This window comes from Drosophila yakuba, chromosome 2L (assembly GCF_016746365.2).
Source record: "Drosophila yakuba strain Tai18E2 chromosome 2L, Prin_Dyak_Tai18E2_2.1, whole genome shotgun sequence".
NCBI lineage: Eukaryota > Metazoa > Arthropoda > Insecta > Diptera > Drosophilidae > Drosophila > Drosophila yakuba.
In genome coordinates, this window is record NC_052527.2 from 19,826,526 (window position 1) to 19,846,598 (window position 20,073).

Genomic DNA, 20,073 nt, shown 5'->3' on the forward strand with positions numbered 1-20,073 from the left:
GCTATAGTCGAGTTCCCCGACTATCTGATACCCGTTACTCAGCTAGTGGAAGGGAGAAGGAGAGTCTTAAACACAGTTTTTGGCGGTTTGTGGGCGTTAGAGTGGGCGTGGCAAAAAGTTTTTTGGCAAATCGATAGAAATTTACAAGACCAATACAAAAATGAAAAAATTTCAAAACATTTTTCAAAAGTGTGGGCGTAGCAGCTTTGGGCGGTTTGTGGGCGTTAGAGTGGGCGTGGCAAAAAGTTTTTTGGCAAATCGATAGAAATTTACAAGACCAATACAAAAATGAAAAAATATCAAAACATTTTTCAAAAGTGTGGGCGTGGCAGTTTTGGGCGGTTTGTGGGCGTTAGAGTGGGCGTGGCAACATGAATCGACAAACTTGCGCTGCGTCTATGTCTCTGGAGTCTGTATGCTTAATCTCAACTTTGTAGCTTTAGTAGTTCCTGAGATCACAGCGTTCATACGGACGGACAGACAGACGGACAGACGGACAGACGGACATGGTCATATCGACTCGGCTATTGGTCCTGATCAAGAATATATATACTTTATATGGTCGGAAACCCTTCCTTCTGCCTGTTACATACTTTTCAACGAATCTAGTATACCCTTTTACTCTACGAGTAACGGGTATAAATAGAAATATGAAAAGGCAGTTCTTTCATGTTGTCACAAAATCTTTGCCTTCATTATATAAAAATATATGGGTAATTTACTATCTGTAGGTCATTTCAGAAGCTACTCTGTTTAATGAACCACCATTCAAATGAACCGCTTTATATTTCAAATAAAGGTGACACCAACGGTTGATCTTTATATCGTTCATATCGATATCATTGCTAACTGCTAACATTCTAAACCGCTAGCGATGTGGTAGAGGTTAACAGAGGGTAACGAAGTCATCTGGCAGCACTGGCGGGAAGCAACCCCTAACGTTTTGACCAAATTCGAGTTGAGAGGAGCGATTTCGAATAGCGAGGTATCGAGGAATCGTGCCCCAAGAGCGGCTATCTGGCCCCAAGAGCGCACTCAGTTCGTGGCGAGAATCTGGCGAGTGTGGATGCGTTCCGAGCAGAAACCGCGTCCAAACGAAAGTTCCATTCTGCCCAATGCAATCCGCTAAACCGATAAAACATAAAGAGGAAAGAAGTACGAACCCAAAGTGCAATATTAATTTTCACACTACAAGGCTTAACGGGCTTTGACTGGCCCTCAAGTTTGGTTTAAAGTTTCAAAGCCAGTTCGAAAATCTCTGTACCCCTCAGAATATCTTCAAAATCCAAACTTTGAAAAAAATCCAATACAGATATCTGTGTATATGTATAATGTATGTACGTGAGCGAGTGCCTGTGGTGGTGCAATAATTGTGAGCGCCAAAAAGCCGAAGGGACGAAGCCGCGCAGCAAAATAAATCTCTCGTCTCGTCTCGTCTCTCTGTTCGCGCTTCTCGTTCTCGCGTCGAGTCGCGCCGCTTTCTCCAGTTCGAAAGTCGCGTAGTAAAAAGTGTCGGCAAATCTGCGCCCCGCTGCACCACCCACCCACTTAGCCACCTTGGCCACTTTGTTTTTGGTCAAGACTTTCGCACACTCGACTTCGAAATTCGAAATTGCGAATTTGGCGCGCACCGGAGCATCAAGTAAGTGAGAGAGTGGGCGAGAGAAAGAGAGTCCTTTGGAGAGAACCAGGGTGCCCCCGTTGATTGCACAATAAAATGTGCAAAACAAAAAGCCAAATTACTAACGAAAGCGTTGCCGAAAATCACTAAATTCCCATAAATTCGCCAAAGTTTTCATTGCTATGAGCATAAATCACAGTTCGAGCGAAGAAGGAATGTTGCTTTAGTGTGTGCGTATGTGTATGTGTGCTCGTGGAGGTCCTTGCGTTTTGCGCGCCCAAAGAAGTTTGCTACGCCGTTTTACTATTACTACTACGCACACTCCCTCACAAACACACCAACACTAGCACTAACACCCACACCCTGCCAGTGTGCACAGGGCACATAATAACGGTTTATCCTGTACTATAGCCACGCAGCTTACGCAGCTGCGTAAAATCTCAAGGCTTGACCAATACCCCGTAACGTCTGGTTGGCCTTCTAATTCCCCAACTCCCATAAATCCCCATCCAAGGCTCCTGCCTCTGCACCGTTGTAAGCTGTTTACCCATATATAGCAAATATATACGCTGCATGCTAGGATGTGTGTGCGGGAAGTCATTTTGAGGATTTTATTTTATTATTGGGCATCACGTTTTTATGTCCCTTATCGTCTATCTCTGTCAAAGATGTCTACCTATTAAAAATCAATGGCAAAAAATTTCGATCTCATGGGCTAAGTTATGACGTTGTTTTGCAAATAATTAGATCGAAATTGTTCCCAAAAAATCTTCTTATTTACCTATTCAGTTTTTATATCAGTAATACATAAGTAAATTGTCTTTCAAAATGTGACAATAAATATGTCATATGGCCTGTTTGAGGGCGAACATTGAACAGATTTATAACTTATCAACATTTTATCCAGCCAGACACACAGACATATCGGTTTTTGGTTGTACAAAGTTTTGTACTCCGTCCTATTGAAATTTTCACAGGCACATTAATTCCATTACGAAAACTCCCAAGGCCATATTGCTTTTAAGCTGGCGCTCCGTGTGGACCAAACAAAACCAGAAAGTCAGGCCAAACATAATACGGCAAAGGCAAACAAAATAGAGAGGCACAATGGGATGGGAAAGGACGAATGCGCAGGATAGGGAAATGGAAAAAAGAATGGCAGGAGCTACCGATATATGCGATATAATAAATCTTTTGTATAACACGCAAAACTTTATGAACGTGCGCCAACTATAAACTTTCACTTTCCAACAATGGGTTCGTCCGTTTGACGTTGCCTGATGCCAACGTTGCGTATACGCCACGTTGCACATGCTTTTATTTTTATTATCACTATTAACTTGTTTCATCTTTCTTACTCCAGACCTCTTCGGATAGCAACTACGATGGTTTGATCTTAAATGTGCGATTTTTCGGTTAGGCAAATGTTTATGCAGTTGTATTTTTCATTTAATTAATCCTAATGTATTAGAGCTATACTGGAGTATCTTTTTGAGGTCAAGTCAATTTATCTGGACTGCAATTAAAGATACTTAAGGTCCTAATGGAGATTATAATTAACAATAAGATATCGTCAAAATGTTTCACGATGCTTTCGGCATTTATAAAGTTTCTATATGTTCATGTAATTTTAGTTGTAGGATCTTATGTGAAACATTTTTTGATTCAGAATCCTTTGATTGATGGAATTTTTTTTCTTTTTTTTTAATTCCTTTTATTCCTCTCGGGAACTGAGGGCTTCTACGAGAGCTGAATTTTTCGTATTAGTTTCGGTAATCGTTGTAAGTTTTTCGACCGATTTGGTGATTGGCCAGGTGCGATTGATGGAATAGGTAGTTTTAACTATAAAACAATGTGTTAGATGCTAAAAAATTAAGTTTTCACATAATTACGAATTTTTTTAGGCAAAGATTTAAACAAGTTGTGGCATATGAGGCAACAATGGTTAGACTATGAGTAAAGTTGCCTACTTTTGAGGGCCTGAAACAAAGTCGTTGACTTTCAGTTGGTTCTGCATGTGGTGCCGGTTCGATGTCGCATTCCCAGCGTGGATGGCGCTCCACTTCTGTCAAACTTTTTGATGTTGAGGCAGATGACAAAACGGGAGAGGGAATCAGAAAAGCGTGCGAAATCCGGTTATATATACACATATTTAGATATGCGGAGGTGGAGGACGCAGAGGCGGGTTTGTAGATGTCTGAGTGCGTATTGGCCGCAATAAATTGTCTTTCTTTCTTTCTTTCTTGCGGATGTGGTTGTTGGCCTGCGGAACAGGCAAAGGCTTGCAGCGTGTTTAATGAAAATTATTACGCGATATCCTTGGGGACGCACACAAGGGTTCTGGGTCCGGATGTATGGCAATGTGCGCCCTGTTAGGGGGTGGCATGCCCATACAAAAAAGGACGATTCTCTGGCGAATCCAGGAGTTCGGGTGAATGTGTGTAGCCGCCTTCTCATACTGCGCATGTACGCCAGATTCGAGTTCGAGATCGAATACACCACGAAGTTGCGCCTTTCTGCATTTGTGTGCGTGAGTTATGCTAGTGGATATGTGTTTGTGTGGGGCGGTGGGTGGAAACGCATTTCTAGGTCAAATCCACATGCAGCCAGAGGACCATCCTCAGCCCTTGTCCCCACCCACAACCAAAATCGTAAAAACATATATTACTGAAATATTTTTGGTCTGTTTGTGAACCAAAATAAAACTATTTGTAAACCAGTTCTATTTGGCTTATTTATGAAATAAATACATATAGCAAGGCCGCAGGTCAAATTTTCGTATATTTAATTCATTTTTGGATAGATTAATGTATCCATAGATTTCGTTGTACTTTACCTCTTCGAATTTTAAACAGAAACAGCGGATAGAACTTACATATTTTTATACCCGTTACTCGTAGAGTAAAAGGGTATACTAGATTCGTTAAAAAGTATGTAACAGGCAGAAGGAAGCGTTTCCGACCATATAAAGTATATATAGTCTTGATCAGGATCAATAGCCGAGTCGATCTGGCCATGTCCGTCTGTCCGTCCGTCTGTCCGTCTGTCTGTCCTTATGAACGTCGAGATCTCAGGAACTACATAAGCTAGAAAGTTGAGATTAAGCATACAGACTCCCAAGATATAGAAGCAGCGCAAGTTTGTCATTCATGTTGCCACGCCCACTCTAACGCCCACTAACCGCCCAAAACTGCCACGCCCACACTTTTGAAAAATGTTTTTAATATTTTTTCATTTTTGTATTGGTCTTCTAAATTTTTATCGATTTGCCAAACAACTTTTTGCCACGCCCATTCTAACGCCCACAAACCGCCCAAAGCTGCCACGCCCACACTTTTGAAAAATGTTTTGATATTTTTTCATTTTTGTTTTAGTCTTGTAAATTTCTATCGATTTGCAAAAAAACTTTTTGTGACGCCCACCCTAACGCCCACAAATTGCCAAAAACTCTCAGTGTTTAAGACTCTCCTTCGCACTTCCACTAGCTGAGTAACGGGTATCAGATAGTCGGGGAACTCGACTATAGCGTTCTCTCTTGTTTCATATACTAAATGTACAATTTAGTCATTACAACCGTTAAAACATTGTATGAGTGTTCGTTAAGCTATTACCTTAACTTGATAACCATTTTGGCATTAAATAATAAATATTTGTTCTTTTTCAGGTTAAAACACACACTTAACGACATATCCCAGCTCAATTAACAATAGTAAACAGAAAACAAAACCCGGGAAAATAGGTATAAAACAATGTTAAACTTACCCGGAAAATACAATACAGACTTTTGGCAACAAAAAATTTGTGACTTTCAAGCGATTATAGCAAGTATATGAAAACGCATCCAAAAAGTGTGAATAGGTGAAAAAAATCAATTAAACCGGGAAGTATATTTCATATTTGAACTGTTCTGTGGTGTTCAACCCAACAAATAGAATTTATACATTTGGAATTTAAAAGCAATCGATAGTGAGTCTAGCCGCAAACACGGGATTTAATCGTGAACAATCCAAAATAAATTGATCCACATAAATACGCAAACGGACAGCAAAACAAGCAAAAATGGAGAGCAAACATTGGAGCTGCTTCGTGGCCATTGTGCTGGGTGTGCTAATATTCCAAATGCACATATTTGTTGCGTCCGCCGATCAGGATGAGGATATACCGCACAACGAGTAAGTATTATTCATCATCCAGCATCTGACATCCGAATGGGAGTACCAACCCTTTCAATTATGCATATTGCCAAATATTTTGGCAATTTCCTCGGACAGGAAATTAATTGAAAATTTGTTTATTGTGCCTGAAACGTTTATCCCCTTCTCATTGTTTTATATACATATAATGTATAAATATATATATAATGTACCCCGATTTCTCGCAAACAATCCAACAAACTGCTGAAACACGTATGCAAATTTAAACAGTTTTTACTCTTGATTGGGCGGTATTTGTTGCATAAATAATTGGTGTGTTGACGAGTGAAGTGAGATGTTTATAGATTAGAGGCTAAGAAGCAACAAAAAATTAATTTTACCAGTTCAATTAAATAAATGATAACTATTAAGTTTAAAAATTCTGGGTTTTGTAATTTGTATTACACCTTTCCATTAAATTGATAAAACTTTAAAAAATTTGGCATTTATTGCATATCGAAAATATAAAAAAAAAAAAAAATTTTTAATAATCCATAACGTTTCAGTTCAGTATTTAAATTGTATATAAATATGTTCATGCATCAGGATTTTATGTGCTCTAAAGTCTCTCGTGTAAAACTTTTGCCATTCGTTTGCGTTCATAGACCTATTTATTTATTTTATTTATGATTATTACTTTGTTTATCACGCACAGATTGAAATAAAATCCGCTCATCCTTCTTGCTTGATCTTTATAGTTATAGTTATCGTTTTCGTACGAGAAGCATATTGACGAAAAAGCCTTAGAAACAGCCAGTTTCATTAAAAATGTTCATAAATGAAAAATAATGAATGACAAAATGGCATAAATGAAGGAAGTGCTTTCCCATTAAGTATACGACAAGATGTTTATAAACTTTATACATTCTGGTAGAGAACATATGAGGGTCTGACTTTCTGATGTGGCGACGCGTTACTTTTTGCCTGACGGTTCACAGTGTGCGTATCTAATGGATATATAATAGGATTTTGCAATTAGCTTCACACGGCGGCTGATGGGTGGTGCGGTGGTTCGGTGATGCAGAGAAAGACAGCACACGTAACCGCAACGCTCACTTGGCTAATTAACCCAAAAACCAACTGCCATTTGCAGGGAAGGACAACTGTCGTCTGATATGAATGTCGGGGGTCGATGGGTTGGCAGAGACCAGAAACCGGAACAGACACACTAAGTGATTTTTTTGGGGGCTCTGTTTTTGTATCTAATGTCACTTTTATTTATTGAAATTAATGTTGGCATGGGGTTTTTGTGTTGAAATTCAATTAGTTATTTGTTGAAGCAGTTCTGCTTTTCGGGTAGCTTTGCTGTGCAAGGAAAAATGAACGAGGACAATTCTAATAAACTAATTTTTGCGGTGGTTACATTGTTTAAACTTTTATTTAGTTTATGCTTTCCTGGAGCTACTTTATTTTAATTGAAATAAATTAAAGTTCTTTTTCTGAACCGCTGTTATCCTCCTGTTAACCTATTAGGCAAGTATTCTAAAAGATAATCTCCGTTTCCGGCCTATCAGTTTTAACTTTTGGTTAATATTCGAGACCTTTCATAATAACTTCTTGACTTCTCTTTAATTCTCGTTATTTTCGGACTGCTGACATGTTGTGGCACATGCGTAAAATAAATTTTATTAATTTGAAAAACAAACTTTTGCTTTCGCTGTTGGCCGGGTTTCATTCGACTCAACTCTCCCCGTTTCTACCCTGGCGTCCACGTTGCCGTTTGCTTTATGTCACTGCAGAAATTCAATTAAATTTATTTCAACTTTGCTGGCAGGAGGCGAAAGCAAGCAGGCCGCTCGAGTTTTCTCTGCCTTGAGGGTCCAGCTTTGACGATTATGTCTTGGCATGCCCCGATGGTGACGATGATGAAGTTGGTCCTGTTTCTGGATTCTGGTCCTATTGCAGGCAAATATTACTGTGCCCAATGCCTTGCTCTGACCCAAATCCCGCTGCCCATTGAAGGCGAAGTCGAAAACGTTGTTCTTCCTCGGCTGGCTCGCTTTCCCTTTGGACTGGCCTTCACGAACTAAACGGGTTTTCCATAGGCCTCTCCACTTCGCCTGCCCATTCACTTGCCTCATTTTCAGTTGTAGTTGCAGCCATCTTCCATCGCCATTTTAATGCATGCCTCATTTGCTTAAGCATCCCCTTCCTCCTTCGTATCCTTTTTCATTCGAAGGCAGTTGCATTAACAGCGTCTTATGGGTCACGTGCCGTGGCCAGAAAACTTTAAATCGTGGAAGAGAGGACATGCTCTCCTGTGTCAACACGATTGTTACATGAATCGTTTTGTGACACGGCCTGCAGATGAGCGATCGATTCGAGGACTCACATAACTCGGTAGCAATTAAGCGAATTAAAGGACTTTCGCTATATGCCGGAGAGGCTTTTAAATTGTCCATTTGGAACTGTTCTTAATAAATAAGGATATATATTTGCCTAATTAATAATTTATATTATTACATTTATAAAATAAAAACGCTTTTTAGCTTCAGGACCCTAAAATATAAGTTGCATGTCAAAAAAAAAAATGTTGTTAAAAAACGATTAGTTTTTCTTTTGTTGAAATGAACTGTTCGAACATTATTACTGAAATGTTTGAGAAATTAAGTTTTGCATTAAAACAAAGAACGCTAAAATTGAATATCAGATACCCGTTACTTAGCTAGTGGGAGTGCGAATAAGAATCAAAAACAAGAGAGAACGCTATAGTCGAGTTCCCCGACTATCTGATACCCGTTACTCAGCTAGTGGAAGTGCGAAGGAGAGTCCTCAACACTGACAGTTTTTGGCGGTTTGTGGGCGTTAGAGTGGGCGTGACAAATAGTTTTTTGGCAAATCGATAGAAATTTACAAGGCCAATACAAAAATGAAAAAATATCAAGACATTTTTTAAAAGTGTGGGCGTGACAGCTTTGGGCGGTTTGTGGGCGTTGGCGTGGGCGTGGCAAAAAGTTCTTTTGCAAATCGATAGTAATTTACAAAACCAATATAAAAATGAAAAAGTGTGGACGTGGCAGCTTTGCTATTGATCCTGATCAATATACATACATATATACTTCATATGGTCGGAAATGCTTCCTCCTGCCTGTTACATACTTTTCAACGAATCTAGTATACCATTTTACTCTACGACTAACGGGTATAAATATAATTATAAAAAACACAACAAAATCAACTGTGGGCGTGACAGTTTTGGACGGTTTGTGGGCGTTAGAATGGGCGTGGTAAACGAATTTTTCTTCGTGAAATTAACTAAGCAGTTTATAGTGACGCCTACTCTTTGCAGAACGTTGCCACGCCCGTTCTAAAAACAAAAAATTGTTTAATATTCATAATATTAAAAAAATTTGATTTTTTTTACAATTTTTATTAATATTTCAAAAGAATTTTTAAATTTCTTCCCCGCACCCTTACTAGTTGAGTAACGGGTATAGGATAGTGGAATACCCACAGTGATGTAATTTTCAATTTTATTAAAAAATATATATTAATAACTTTTTTGTGAGTTACATCGAATTTGTACTCTCTATTTGATGGTATTGTTTTGTGCAACTGGCACATTTGCTGATTTAAACCATTTTGCATAAGACACAATTCTTCTCTTTCTCTTGGTCGTGACAGATCTAATTACCGTGGAGAGGCGGCTTAAGTGAATAAATAAAGGAAAATCAACAAAAAGTAAGCAAACAGAGCACTAACTACTTATGACAAATGACAGTGAAAGTGCATAAAGCTAAAGCTGAACCAGAGACACAAACAGAAGCGACTACAGTGCCATGTCTAGCGCATTATTTTGGTTTTTAATTTCCACCTGCCACCAGCCGTAATTACCACATAGTATTATTTGTCGTGTTTCGACAAATTAATTAGTCTTCACACTGAATTGTTGGCAAGAAAATCGACCAGGAAAAACGAAGCATCCATATCTTTATAGATTTAACTAAGCTGGCCAAAAGAAATGAGTGACTCTCCGTAATTTAGTTGATTCACAGTTTTGTCATAGATGTTTATAAAAACGAACTATCACGTATCCAGTAAAACCAAGAGAGAACGCTATAGTCGAGTTCCCCGACTATCTGATACCCGTTACTCAGCTGGTGGAAGTGCAAAGGAGAAATTTCCACACTGACAGTTTTTGGCGGCTTTTGGGCGTTAGAGTGGGCGTGGCAACATAAATCGACAAACTTGCGCTGTTTCTAAGTTATATGTCTGTATGCTTAATCTCAACTTTCTAGCTTTTGTAGTTTCTGAGATCCCGACGTTCATACGGACGGACAGACGGACGGACATGGCCAGATCCACTCGGCTACTGATCCTGATACTGATTCTCTGATCAAGAATATATATACATACTTTATATGGTCGGAAACGTTTTACTCTACGAGTAACGGATGTAGCTAAATTAGTTGAATGGGAAAATAATAATAATAATACCACCCAATCGGTTAAAAAATTGCACTGCGTGTATACTGTGTACATAACAGGTTTAAGTTAGTTCTACTGGAATCAGATTCTATTTTCCGCATGCTATTTGCTCGAACTTCTTAGTATCTCTTCACCCGCTGAGGGTTGCATTGAAGTTCGCTCTTGTGATTGCGCATTCAAGTCTGTTGGCAGCGTCAGAAGGGGACTCATTTCCATTTCAATGATGCAAAATGGAAAAAACCCATTGACCTACTCTAAGGGACTACTACTACCACCGCCAGTCTATTTCCACCTGCCTTAGCATAAACTCTTCACCCGAAAAGTGAGAAACTGCTTAGACAAACGTGAAACGACCGAGCTGAACAAAACAGTGAAAATGGCAATGGAACTGGTTCAATGGCTTTTGGTATGCATATACATATGGTACTTGAGCATGACATACGTAGTTGGTTCGTGCTCAAAAAGCTGAGACAGAATTGAAAGTCACTAGAAATACACCTGAGCACCCACCGCCTCATCGTCACGAACATACACTCGTATACATAGTTTTAGCCATTGTCAAGTTTCTGGCCAAGCAACAAAAATACGAAAGAGGAAGGAATATCTGTGTGTAGAAATATGACTTTTTGTTTTGCCGGCCACCACAAGCACCAGAAGGAATTCAAAGAATCTACAAAAAGAATATCTTCTACTTCAGGCCAAAAAGATGACGTTGATGGCCTTTCACTGCAGTTTGCGGCTTTGGACCCGATTTTCAATGTTTTTCGTGTTACTTTTGATGTGTGTGTATGCATTCGCCATATTTTGTGCGTGGATTTCTTGCGTATTTTTTATAAATTAAAAGTATAATAGAAGTTAGTGCTATATTTAAGCCCTAATTTTTGTTTTAGATAACTGCAAATATATTTTTCAAAGGTTTTAAAAAGTTGCTTTTGAGCTTCAAGAATGTTGTGTCAAATATTCTGTGTTTGTTAACATGATTTTATTTTGAGAAAATCTAGATAATTGCTGGTTTTTTTGTTCGCCAAGCTTGTCTTCGATATTTTCAATTACATCTTACGTCTACTCTTAAACTACTTAATATACTTTCTTATTATTCTACTTTATTACGATCTCAACAACTTGAAAGCGTCATTAACATTTATATTACATTCGTTTTAACTCGTTTGTTTCAACAACCCGTCTATAGTTAACAAGTCCACGGTGTGGATATCGTTTAATTGTGACCACTTGACCCTACCTTCATTTTGCCAGCTCTTTGTTGTTGCCAGCCATCAGCATTATCCAATTTCAATCACTTTGTTGGCCACTTTACTTCGCTCCATTGTCTACGCTTTATTGCTGCGGGCCACGAAGATGCGGGAAGAGATGCTGGTGCTTCTGGTTTCTGGCTCCTCTGGAGTTTCCGTTTATAATACAATTTTCATATAATTTAAATTCATTTTTGGCATCGCTCGAGCCATAAAACTTTGTCTGTAGCCCGCTTGGCTGCAGTTGCACATCCTTCCCATCGCAATCTGCTGTCTCTTCACCCCCAACCAAATTTTCACCACCCTCCTTCCTTGTTGGCCGTATACCATATAAACATGCGCTTATTTTGTATCTAGATTGCAGGGAGAGAGAGAGAGAGCTCGTTGGTATGGTGGCTCGCCGTCGGCCCAACATAATCAACATTGCGTATACGCAACGTGGCTGCGGTTCAAGTTTCCTTTGCTTTACCTACCTTCCCCTCTTTGCCACAGTATTGATATTGCAGATAATGCCATAAAATTGTCCAAATATTTTTGGGGGCATTATTCTGCAAGGTCTTTACTCTGGCTCAACTTGATTTTCTTTTTGCTCGTTGTTTCGTTCGTAATTTTTTTTATAATATTCCTTTTTTTTCGTTTTCCTTGGTTGTATCAACACTCCGACTTCGGGTCCTCCCGTATTTTCAATTTTCTGTTGCTGTAGACGTATTTCCCCCCTCCGTGGACTTGGTTTATGAGCACTCGTTGGGCTGCTTTTGTTTTGCTTTTGACTTTCGCGTTTAGATTATAAATGTTTGGCAAATGTTTTCACAATAGTTGGCTGTTGGTCCTGTTGTTACCCCTTGACTCTTGAGAGTTTTCCCCGTCCCATTCGATGGTCCTCTGTAATGAGTTTTGCTGCTGTCTTGGGTTTCTCTCTAGTGAATTGGACTACTGGACTACCTATTACCTATTAGCAAATACAGTCCAAATATGTTGCCAAGTACATTTATATTTATACTTATTATTATGTATTTATACAAACATTGGCTGCAATATTTCCGCAGCCAAATATATAATGCTATCATTAAACAATCGTAGACTTAAACATAATGAGTTGGAAATAATTTATGCGAAATTTTAAATCGATTTAAATTGATTTAAAATCAGCCTCATGTCGATGAGTTGTAGGGTAATGACCTGAACGATTTTAACGATACTTGTACGAGTATTCTGTACATTAAGCAAATGTGGAAATTTACACTTAATTCCCAAGTTTTATTGAACACAACAAAACGGTTAATATACAACAAATAACAACATTAACTTTACTTTTAGAATTATTATTAGACTTGTGCAAATTTAATTTTGATTAAACTCATCCATTTTATACTTACATTTTCAGGGTTCGCAATTGGGCCTTGAAGTTCGGCGTTGACTTGTGGGAGTTTGGACGACAATTTACCAAAATGAACGAGATCAAAAGTGTAAGTAATTACGTGGACGAAATTTCTAGAAATTCGATGGCTGTGATAATATAAGCATATTTATCTGATAATGCTGACATGTGGGTACGACCAATCGCCTGGGTTAATGGCTACGATTGTTTGGCTGGGGTTTAGTCGAAACAAATTCACTTAAGCTCTGTGGCCACTTAGTTAAACTTATCGAAAAGCAAGTATATATCGATAAAAGCTTCGAATGGCTCGGCTTAGAGGGAGCTTAACTAGCAAATGCGTCAATTTTTTGTGTGTTCCTTTGACGTTCTTATTTGGTTCCTCTGATATGGTGTACGTTGTATTGTTTGGATTTGCTTTGTTGCCTGCTGTTGGCCTTAATGCAATTTAAACACAAATAGGGCTAATTTGGGGGGTTAAATCGTGGGTTAAGCGGGCTGATATAAGTATACGTCACGCTGCTATTTGGATTCGGTTGACTGCGTGGCCTGCGGTAGGGGAAGATGGTTTCAGAAAGTCGCGTACTTTTGCGTTTAATCAGACGTGCCTGAGTTAGTGGACTGCTTTTACTGGCCGACTGTATACTATACGTTGTCATTATGTGCGAGGATGTTACGTTTCTGCGGATTTGCATACAGAAGACAAGCGTTTTCCTATACTCTACGTTATTTTATTTTATGATTAAACGGAAGTAGTGATGTTGTTGTAGTGTTTAAAGAGCTTAAAACAAAGAGCCAATAGTTTTTAAGTTATGCTTTCAAAATAATTTATTAGTACAAATCTTTACTTTGAATAACCTAATATCATGAATCAATGTATAATAATTTTTTAAAGCTTTTATAATATTGATCATGGAAATAGCCAAGAAAGTGTACACTGACTTAATACTCCGAAATAAAGCCTTGAAAATACTTTTTATTTAAAGGTTAAACCAATTTTTCGGTGACATTAAAAGTGTTGATGGATTGAAATAAGCGCATGGGCCTTTTTTAAATGAAGTAAAGTATGGCCTGGACTTGCTGAAGGCCCAGCCGGCCCCAAATAAGGGTATAAATATCGGGTAAATTATGCAGCAAAACAGGGCAGGAGAAAGAACAAGGATCCTGGCGGGACGAGGGGACGTGAGAGAAAGGAGTGCTGCGGAGGAAGCGACAGGATTCGGAGCCAGAAAAGCAGCTAAAATGCAAATAAATTTGCTGGCTGCGACTGTCATTGAGTCTGTAATTGTCAAGTGCCTTGTTGCTATTGCTCTGCTGTACGTGTATGTGTCATTGTTGTTGTTGGGCCCGTTGTGGGTGTAAGTGTGTGTATGGTGTTTCGGTGTGCGTGTGCTGCTGTGTGTGGCTGTCGCTGACAACGTTTGTTTGTGTTAATTTAAAGCGCACGTCGCTTACAACGGCAAAAAATGAAAACCTTTGCCCAGATTGAATTAAATATCAAGTACTCGCCGCGTTGTTCGGTTGGCTGAAATGGTCTATGTGTCTATGTGTGTGTTGGCATGTATTTATATGTGCCTTATATCATACCAGTTTGTGCGTGTGTAGGTTGATCTGTCCTTTTTTTTACGATACGTTTGTTGTTAGTGGTTGTGTTAACGTTGGCCTTGTTAACGCCTTTCGCTTTGGCATCAACCTTCAACGCTATTAATACCCGTTACTCGTAGAGTAAAAGGGCATACTAGATTCGTTGAAAAGTACGTAACAGGCAGGAGGAAGCGTTTCCGACCATATGAAGTATATATATTCTTGATCAGGATTAATAGCCGAGTCGATCTGACCATGTCCGTCCGTCTGTCCGTCTCTCCGTCCGTATGAACGTCGAGATCTCAGGAACTGCAAAAGCTAGAAAGTTGAGATTCATGTTGCCACGCCCACCTTAACGCCAACAAACCGCCCAAAACTGCCACTCCCACACTATTGAAAAATAATTTGATATTTTTTCATTTTTGAATTGGTCTTGTAAATTTCTATCTTTTTGCCACGCCCACTCTAACGCCCACAAACCGCCAAAAACTGTCAGTTTTGAAGACTCCTTCGCACTTCCACTAGCTGAGTAACGGGTATCAGATAGTCGGGGAACCCGACTATACCCTTCTGTGTATTTTAAAATGATTAAAAAATATAAAAAAACTGCTTTAGAAGTAGTAGAAGTGGGATGAACTATATTTTGGATTCAAATAATTATATAATTGCATATTAATTATCATCGGGTAAATATACATTAACTTCCAAATGCTTATCAATCCATGGCTTATATTCAAAAACATCTGTATAAGTCCCCGGAAAGTTTTTTTCGTTACAACCCACGCCCCAGTTGACAATGCCAATTTGCTCAAACTGCTGGGGATCCTCGGTCATTGGACAGAAAAGAGCTGCACCACCATCGCCGGTGCATGCATCAATGTCCTTCTCGCCACCGGCACAAATCAACCCACGAGGCAGTGTAAAGTTTGGGCCCAGCCTGGTTTTTCGCAGCTTCTCCTGACATGCATCCCTGGGTACGATCGGTAAATCAATTTTTTTCAGGATGCTTGTTTGTTTCTTATCGCTGAACCGTTTTTTACCCCAACCAGCCACCACACAGCGAGTGGAAGTATGCGATCTTCTCTGGGTGGGCAAACAGATGGTATTAATCTTGAATGTGATTGGGAAATGATCCTTTAGGAAGAGCAGCGCCAAGTTGTTTTCTCCTTTCCGATAATCAAACAACTCATGAATAACCATTTCTGACACATCCGCCTCTTCAATTGGATATTTTTCCAAAGGATCTGCGTACTTCCATTCTCCCGCGCTGACGATAAGATCCTTCACGTCTTTATTGAATATCCGATGGGCCGCTGTGAGAACTACGTTTGGGGCAATTAAAGAGCCAACACCTACTAAGCTGTCATTGTGAATCACAGCTATGGTCCACGGAAATTCGCCTGGTTTTGCTTGACCATCGGTAATATTAAAGTCCACTTTCAAAGCATTTGGATTGGCTTGTCCGCACTTTGTAGGTACTAGCAAAAGGTCGGCTTTCTATAATTGAATAAGGATATAAAGACACTAGTTAAATCTGAATTAAAACTAATTATATTTGTACTTCATTTTCCGCCGCGCCAAAAACAAAAAGTGCCACTATTAGTGTCCAAGCGAACATGTTAGCTCTCCGAGACTCAATTCAAATTTAAATAACATTTTAAGCTACACGTTCCGAAAGCCTATATAATCAAACGAAAGATTTGAAATAATAGATAATTTCGTTTTTCGGGAGAAAGATTATTTGCTTTTTATGTGTATACAACAAATACGTTCAAAAATGTAGAACCATTTTTGAATGGAAGAAATTTTTGACGAACTAAATAAAAAAAATTATTATTTAAAAGTGGCATCTTTCTTTAGGTCATTTTCTTCTTCATTTAATTGCTGACACAGTAGTTGTTTGTATGGTTGTTCCTTAAAAAAATATGTTGTTATCGAGAAAATTGGAAAAAATGAATATTAAAAAGGAAAGTGGGCCACATTGTAGGTGTGGACCGCACACAGTTTTTCTTCTTTTTATTTAATCGCTTTTTCTTGTTGTTTTGCTGTAGCTGCTTTTTCTTTGCTATTTTGGGTAGCTGTTTTTTCCGTTCGGCGTTTTAAAGAAACGCCATAAAAAGTAAAACAAATGCAGCGCACACGTTTAGTTATGCGAAAGGCGTCGCAGGACAACAAGGACACCAAGGACAACAGCAATCCAAAGACAAAATGGCTGCGACGAAGGAGAAACACAATGAGAATGGGAGGGAGTGTGTGTGCGTGTATTTGTGCGGAATGCCTGTGCGTGGCGCATATTCATTTATTTTATTTTCCGTATTCTTTTGGCTCAAAAGTGCTTAGCGCTGACTAGCTAAAAAAAGTTTCTAGCTAAGTCATGAAATATGTTTTTCAGACGGGTTCAACATTCAACCGGTTTCAATGGCAAATGCGAATTTGGCATACTCTCTCTGCCATATTTTTTAGCACGATTTATAAAATAATGAATTATTGACAACTTGTATAAAATATTTAGTAGTTCCCGTACACTGCGCAGTAAGGTCGATCTAGTCTGCTAAAGATTAACAAATATTATAAATAATCTTATTGCTAAGACTATTAAATCAGAATTCGATGTTAATTTTCCTACGCAAATGATTGATTGTGAATGAAATGGTACATCGTTATCTCTTATATGCAAGTTCAAAGAAACTTTATTAAAAGTGTCAGCTTTTCTGCTAGCTGAGCTTATTAATAACTATACCCGTTACTCGTAGAGTAAAAGGGTATACTAGATTCGTTGAAAAGTATGTAACAGGCAGAAGGAAGCCTTTCCGACAATATAAAGTATATATATTCTTGATCAGGATCAATAGCCGAGTCGATCTGGCGATGTCCGTCTGTCCGTCCGTATGAACGTCGAGATTTCAGGAACTACTAAAGCTAGAAAGTTGAGATTAAGCATACAGACTCCAGAGACATAGTTTGTCGATTCATGTTGCCACGCCCACTCTAACGCCCACAAACCGCCAAAAACTGCCACGCGCACACTTTTGAAAATTTTTTTAAATATTTTTGTATTGGTCTTGTAAATTTCTATCGATTTGCAAAAAAACGCCACGCCCACTCTAACGCCCACAAGCCGCCCAAAGCTGGCACGCCCACACTTTTAAAAAATGTTTTGGAATTTTTTGATTTTTTTATTAGTCTTGTAAATTTCTATCGATTTGCCAAAAAACTTTCTGCCACGCCTACTCTAACGTCCACAAACCGCCAAAAACTGTCAGTGTTGAGGACTCTCTTTCGCACTTCCACTAGCTAGGGTATCAGATAGTCGGGGAACTCGACTATAACGTTCTCTCTTGTTTATTTTAAAATCGGCTTTTATTCTATTTAATTATTGGAACTATATCAAGTCAAATATTTTGTTATTTCGTGGCTACTTTCATTGCACTACTACCATGTATTTGATCTGCTATAATAATTCAGTTTTTATATTATTGAGCCGCTGAGCATTACCCAAGATATTTCAACGAAAATTGAGGTGACAGCCGAATTACACAACCAAATAACTTGCATATGGCAGCCACTTTCTGTCAAAAGTGACTGCAAAGAAAAGGGTTTATCGACAACATGGCAACACAAATGGACAAAATGACAGGATTTTATTGTCAATATGGAAAATGATGATGTGCAGCTAACAGTGCTGCTGATCATTGTCTAACAGCTGGGCTCGCATCTCACATCACTTGTAGTAAAATATGGGTCAAATTTATGTGAAAATTGCCTTTTCTTTTTCTACTTGCTTTGCAGGCAAATAAATTTAAGCGTGCCCTCATTTCGCATGAAATACCAAACTTTAAAAACAGCGAAAAATATAAGAAAACAAAACTGGCGCGTGCTGTCGTTTTTCTTCGGCGTCCAGCCCTCGCTTTCCCTTACACCTTTCCATTTTCCCTCCTCTATTTCATTTTCCCAGTCGACTCCCACTGTAATTGGCATGCAAATTATTGTTTTCTGCCTTTGTCAGCTTTTCAGCTCTTCTACTTGGCATTCTTCTCGACGCTTATTGAAGGTAAAAGTAAACCATCTGTAAGTCGAGCTCATATACCTTCATTGCGCTCACTGCTCGATATTATGATTTAGTTGTGATTTAAATTTAGTAAGAACCCCTTTCTTTGCGTCTGCATTCTGCACGCCGTCTAAGCAATTAAAATTTCTCGTGTGCAGGGTCTGGGCTCCAAAATGCAGATTGTTGGTCATTTGTTTGGGAAAGTGGTTGCCCACTCCGCCGATACAAACTACACATAAGCTTGCAACTCCCACGCGACGATTCTGCTCCATTTCCCAGAGTTTGGTGACAAATACAAAGGCCTTGTGAAGTGCCTTGTGGCTTAAATGGGGGCGGAGACCGTGCTTGGGCTCAGAGAGATCGAGTTGGTTTTGTGTGTTTGGCTAACTAAGTGTGTGGCGAACAGTGTTGCGGACTGCAAAGAGACTAATCGTAAATCAAGGCGACGACTAGGCGACGCACTTGAGAGGGTTGGGCATAGGGGATCCAACGGAATGGCCGAGGCCAGCTCAGCTCCTTCATGGAGCTACTCTCCACTGGCTTTTGTGCGGTCCAAAATGCATTCGGGCCGCAGACCCACACAGTCGTTGATCCTCTTCATATATATAGGTATATGTATATGTATGTATAGATGTACGTCGGTGTATGGCCACGTCTTGTCTATGCAAATATTTAAGTCTGTCGTTGTTGTTTGGTGGCGAAAATGCGAGCATGACATACAGCTGCCGGCAAATAAATGTTAGGTGGGCGGATACTTCTCGGAACTGGTCCTTAATGAAAGTATAAAACAAATTAAATATTTAATTTCATTAAATCCTTAGGGGGTTTGTCCATTAAATGGATGAAGCAAATGCCAGCTGGAATGACTCAACTCCCGGTAGGTTATATATTTTCTTAATTAACTACAGAATAATAAAAGACTGGTTTTCTAGGCAGTTTTTTCCCTTTACACTAATTTCAATTAGGTTCCAAATACGTTTAATAGTCGCACTGCTTTATGAGTTAGGAAACACTGCCCTTTAAACTAATTAATACGAGACAGAAGGTCTGCTGAAACAAACTAACTTTTTACCTCGTCGTTAAAAACAAGGAAAACACGCTCATTAAAACTTAAATGCAGTTCGTGAGTAAAACATAATTTAAATTATCAGTGGGAGAAATCAATTAGCATCAACTACATACTTTAATATGCAAAAAAAAAGAGGAAAAATATAAAAACATGTCTGTGCTGAGAAACTAGTTTAAGAAATCTCTACTTCAGTGAACAGGGAAACATGCGCGTTGATGCGAGGTATTGTTGCTCGCTCCGAAGGGTTGGGGCGCTAAGATTCGTTGGGGCTACAAACAGGAGTTGAGAAGCGACAGCGACATCTTCATTAAAATCTAATTAGCGCATTTCCAGACCATGCCACAAAATGCCAAACCAGACCAAGGAGTTTGTCCGCTGTCGGAGCTCGTCGTGGCTCTTAAGAGCATTATAACTCAGACAAGAGAAAGCCAGGGTGAAAGTCAATATTCCCAACGCTACAAGTGCACTGGTGGGAATGCTTTTATATACCTGTTATATATAAATA

At 39.1% G+C, this 20,073-nt stretch overlaps 2 protein-coding genes across 3 annotated transcripts in view; one reads left to right on the top strand and one right to left on the bottom strand.

The window, feature by feature from the left end:
- Positions 1-1,034: 1,034 nt before the first annotated feature.
- The window catches only part of LOC6528985 (voltage-dependent calcium channel subunit alpha-2/delta-3), a 39,542-nt gene continuing 20,503 nt past the window's right edge, over positions 1,035-20,073 (top strand). For both annotated transcript variants that reach the window (XM_015198659.2, XM_002089981.3), the window contains exons 1-3: positions 1,035-1,642; positions 5,286-5,793; positions 12,877-12,958. In XM_015198659.2, coding sequence (XP_015054145.1) covers positions 5,681-5,793; positions 12,877-12,958 — 195 coding nt within the window. In that variant the 5' untranslated portion in view covers positions 1,035-1,642; positions 5,286-5,680. The remainder of the gene's footprint in view (positions 1,643-5,285; positions 5,794-12,876; positions 12,959-20,073) is intronic.
- On the bottom strand, positions 15,062-16,118 carry LOC6528983 (phenoloxidase-activating factor 2). The gene is made up of 2 exons (XM_002089979.3): positions 16,013-16,118; positions 15,062-15,948 (listed from the first exon to the last, which is right to left on the bottom strand). Exons 1-2 carry the CDS (start codon positions 16,067-16,069, stop codon positions 15,124-15,126), a joined length of 882 nt encoding a protein of 293 aa, XP_002090015.2. The 5' UTR covers positions 16,070-16,118; the 3' UTR covers positions 15,062-15,123.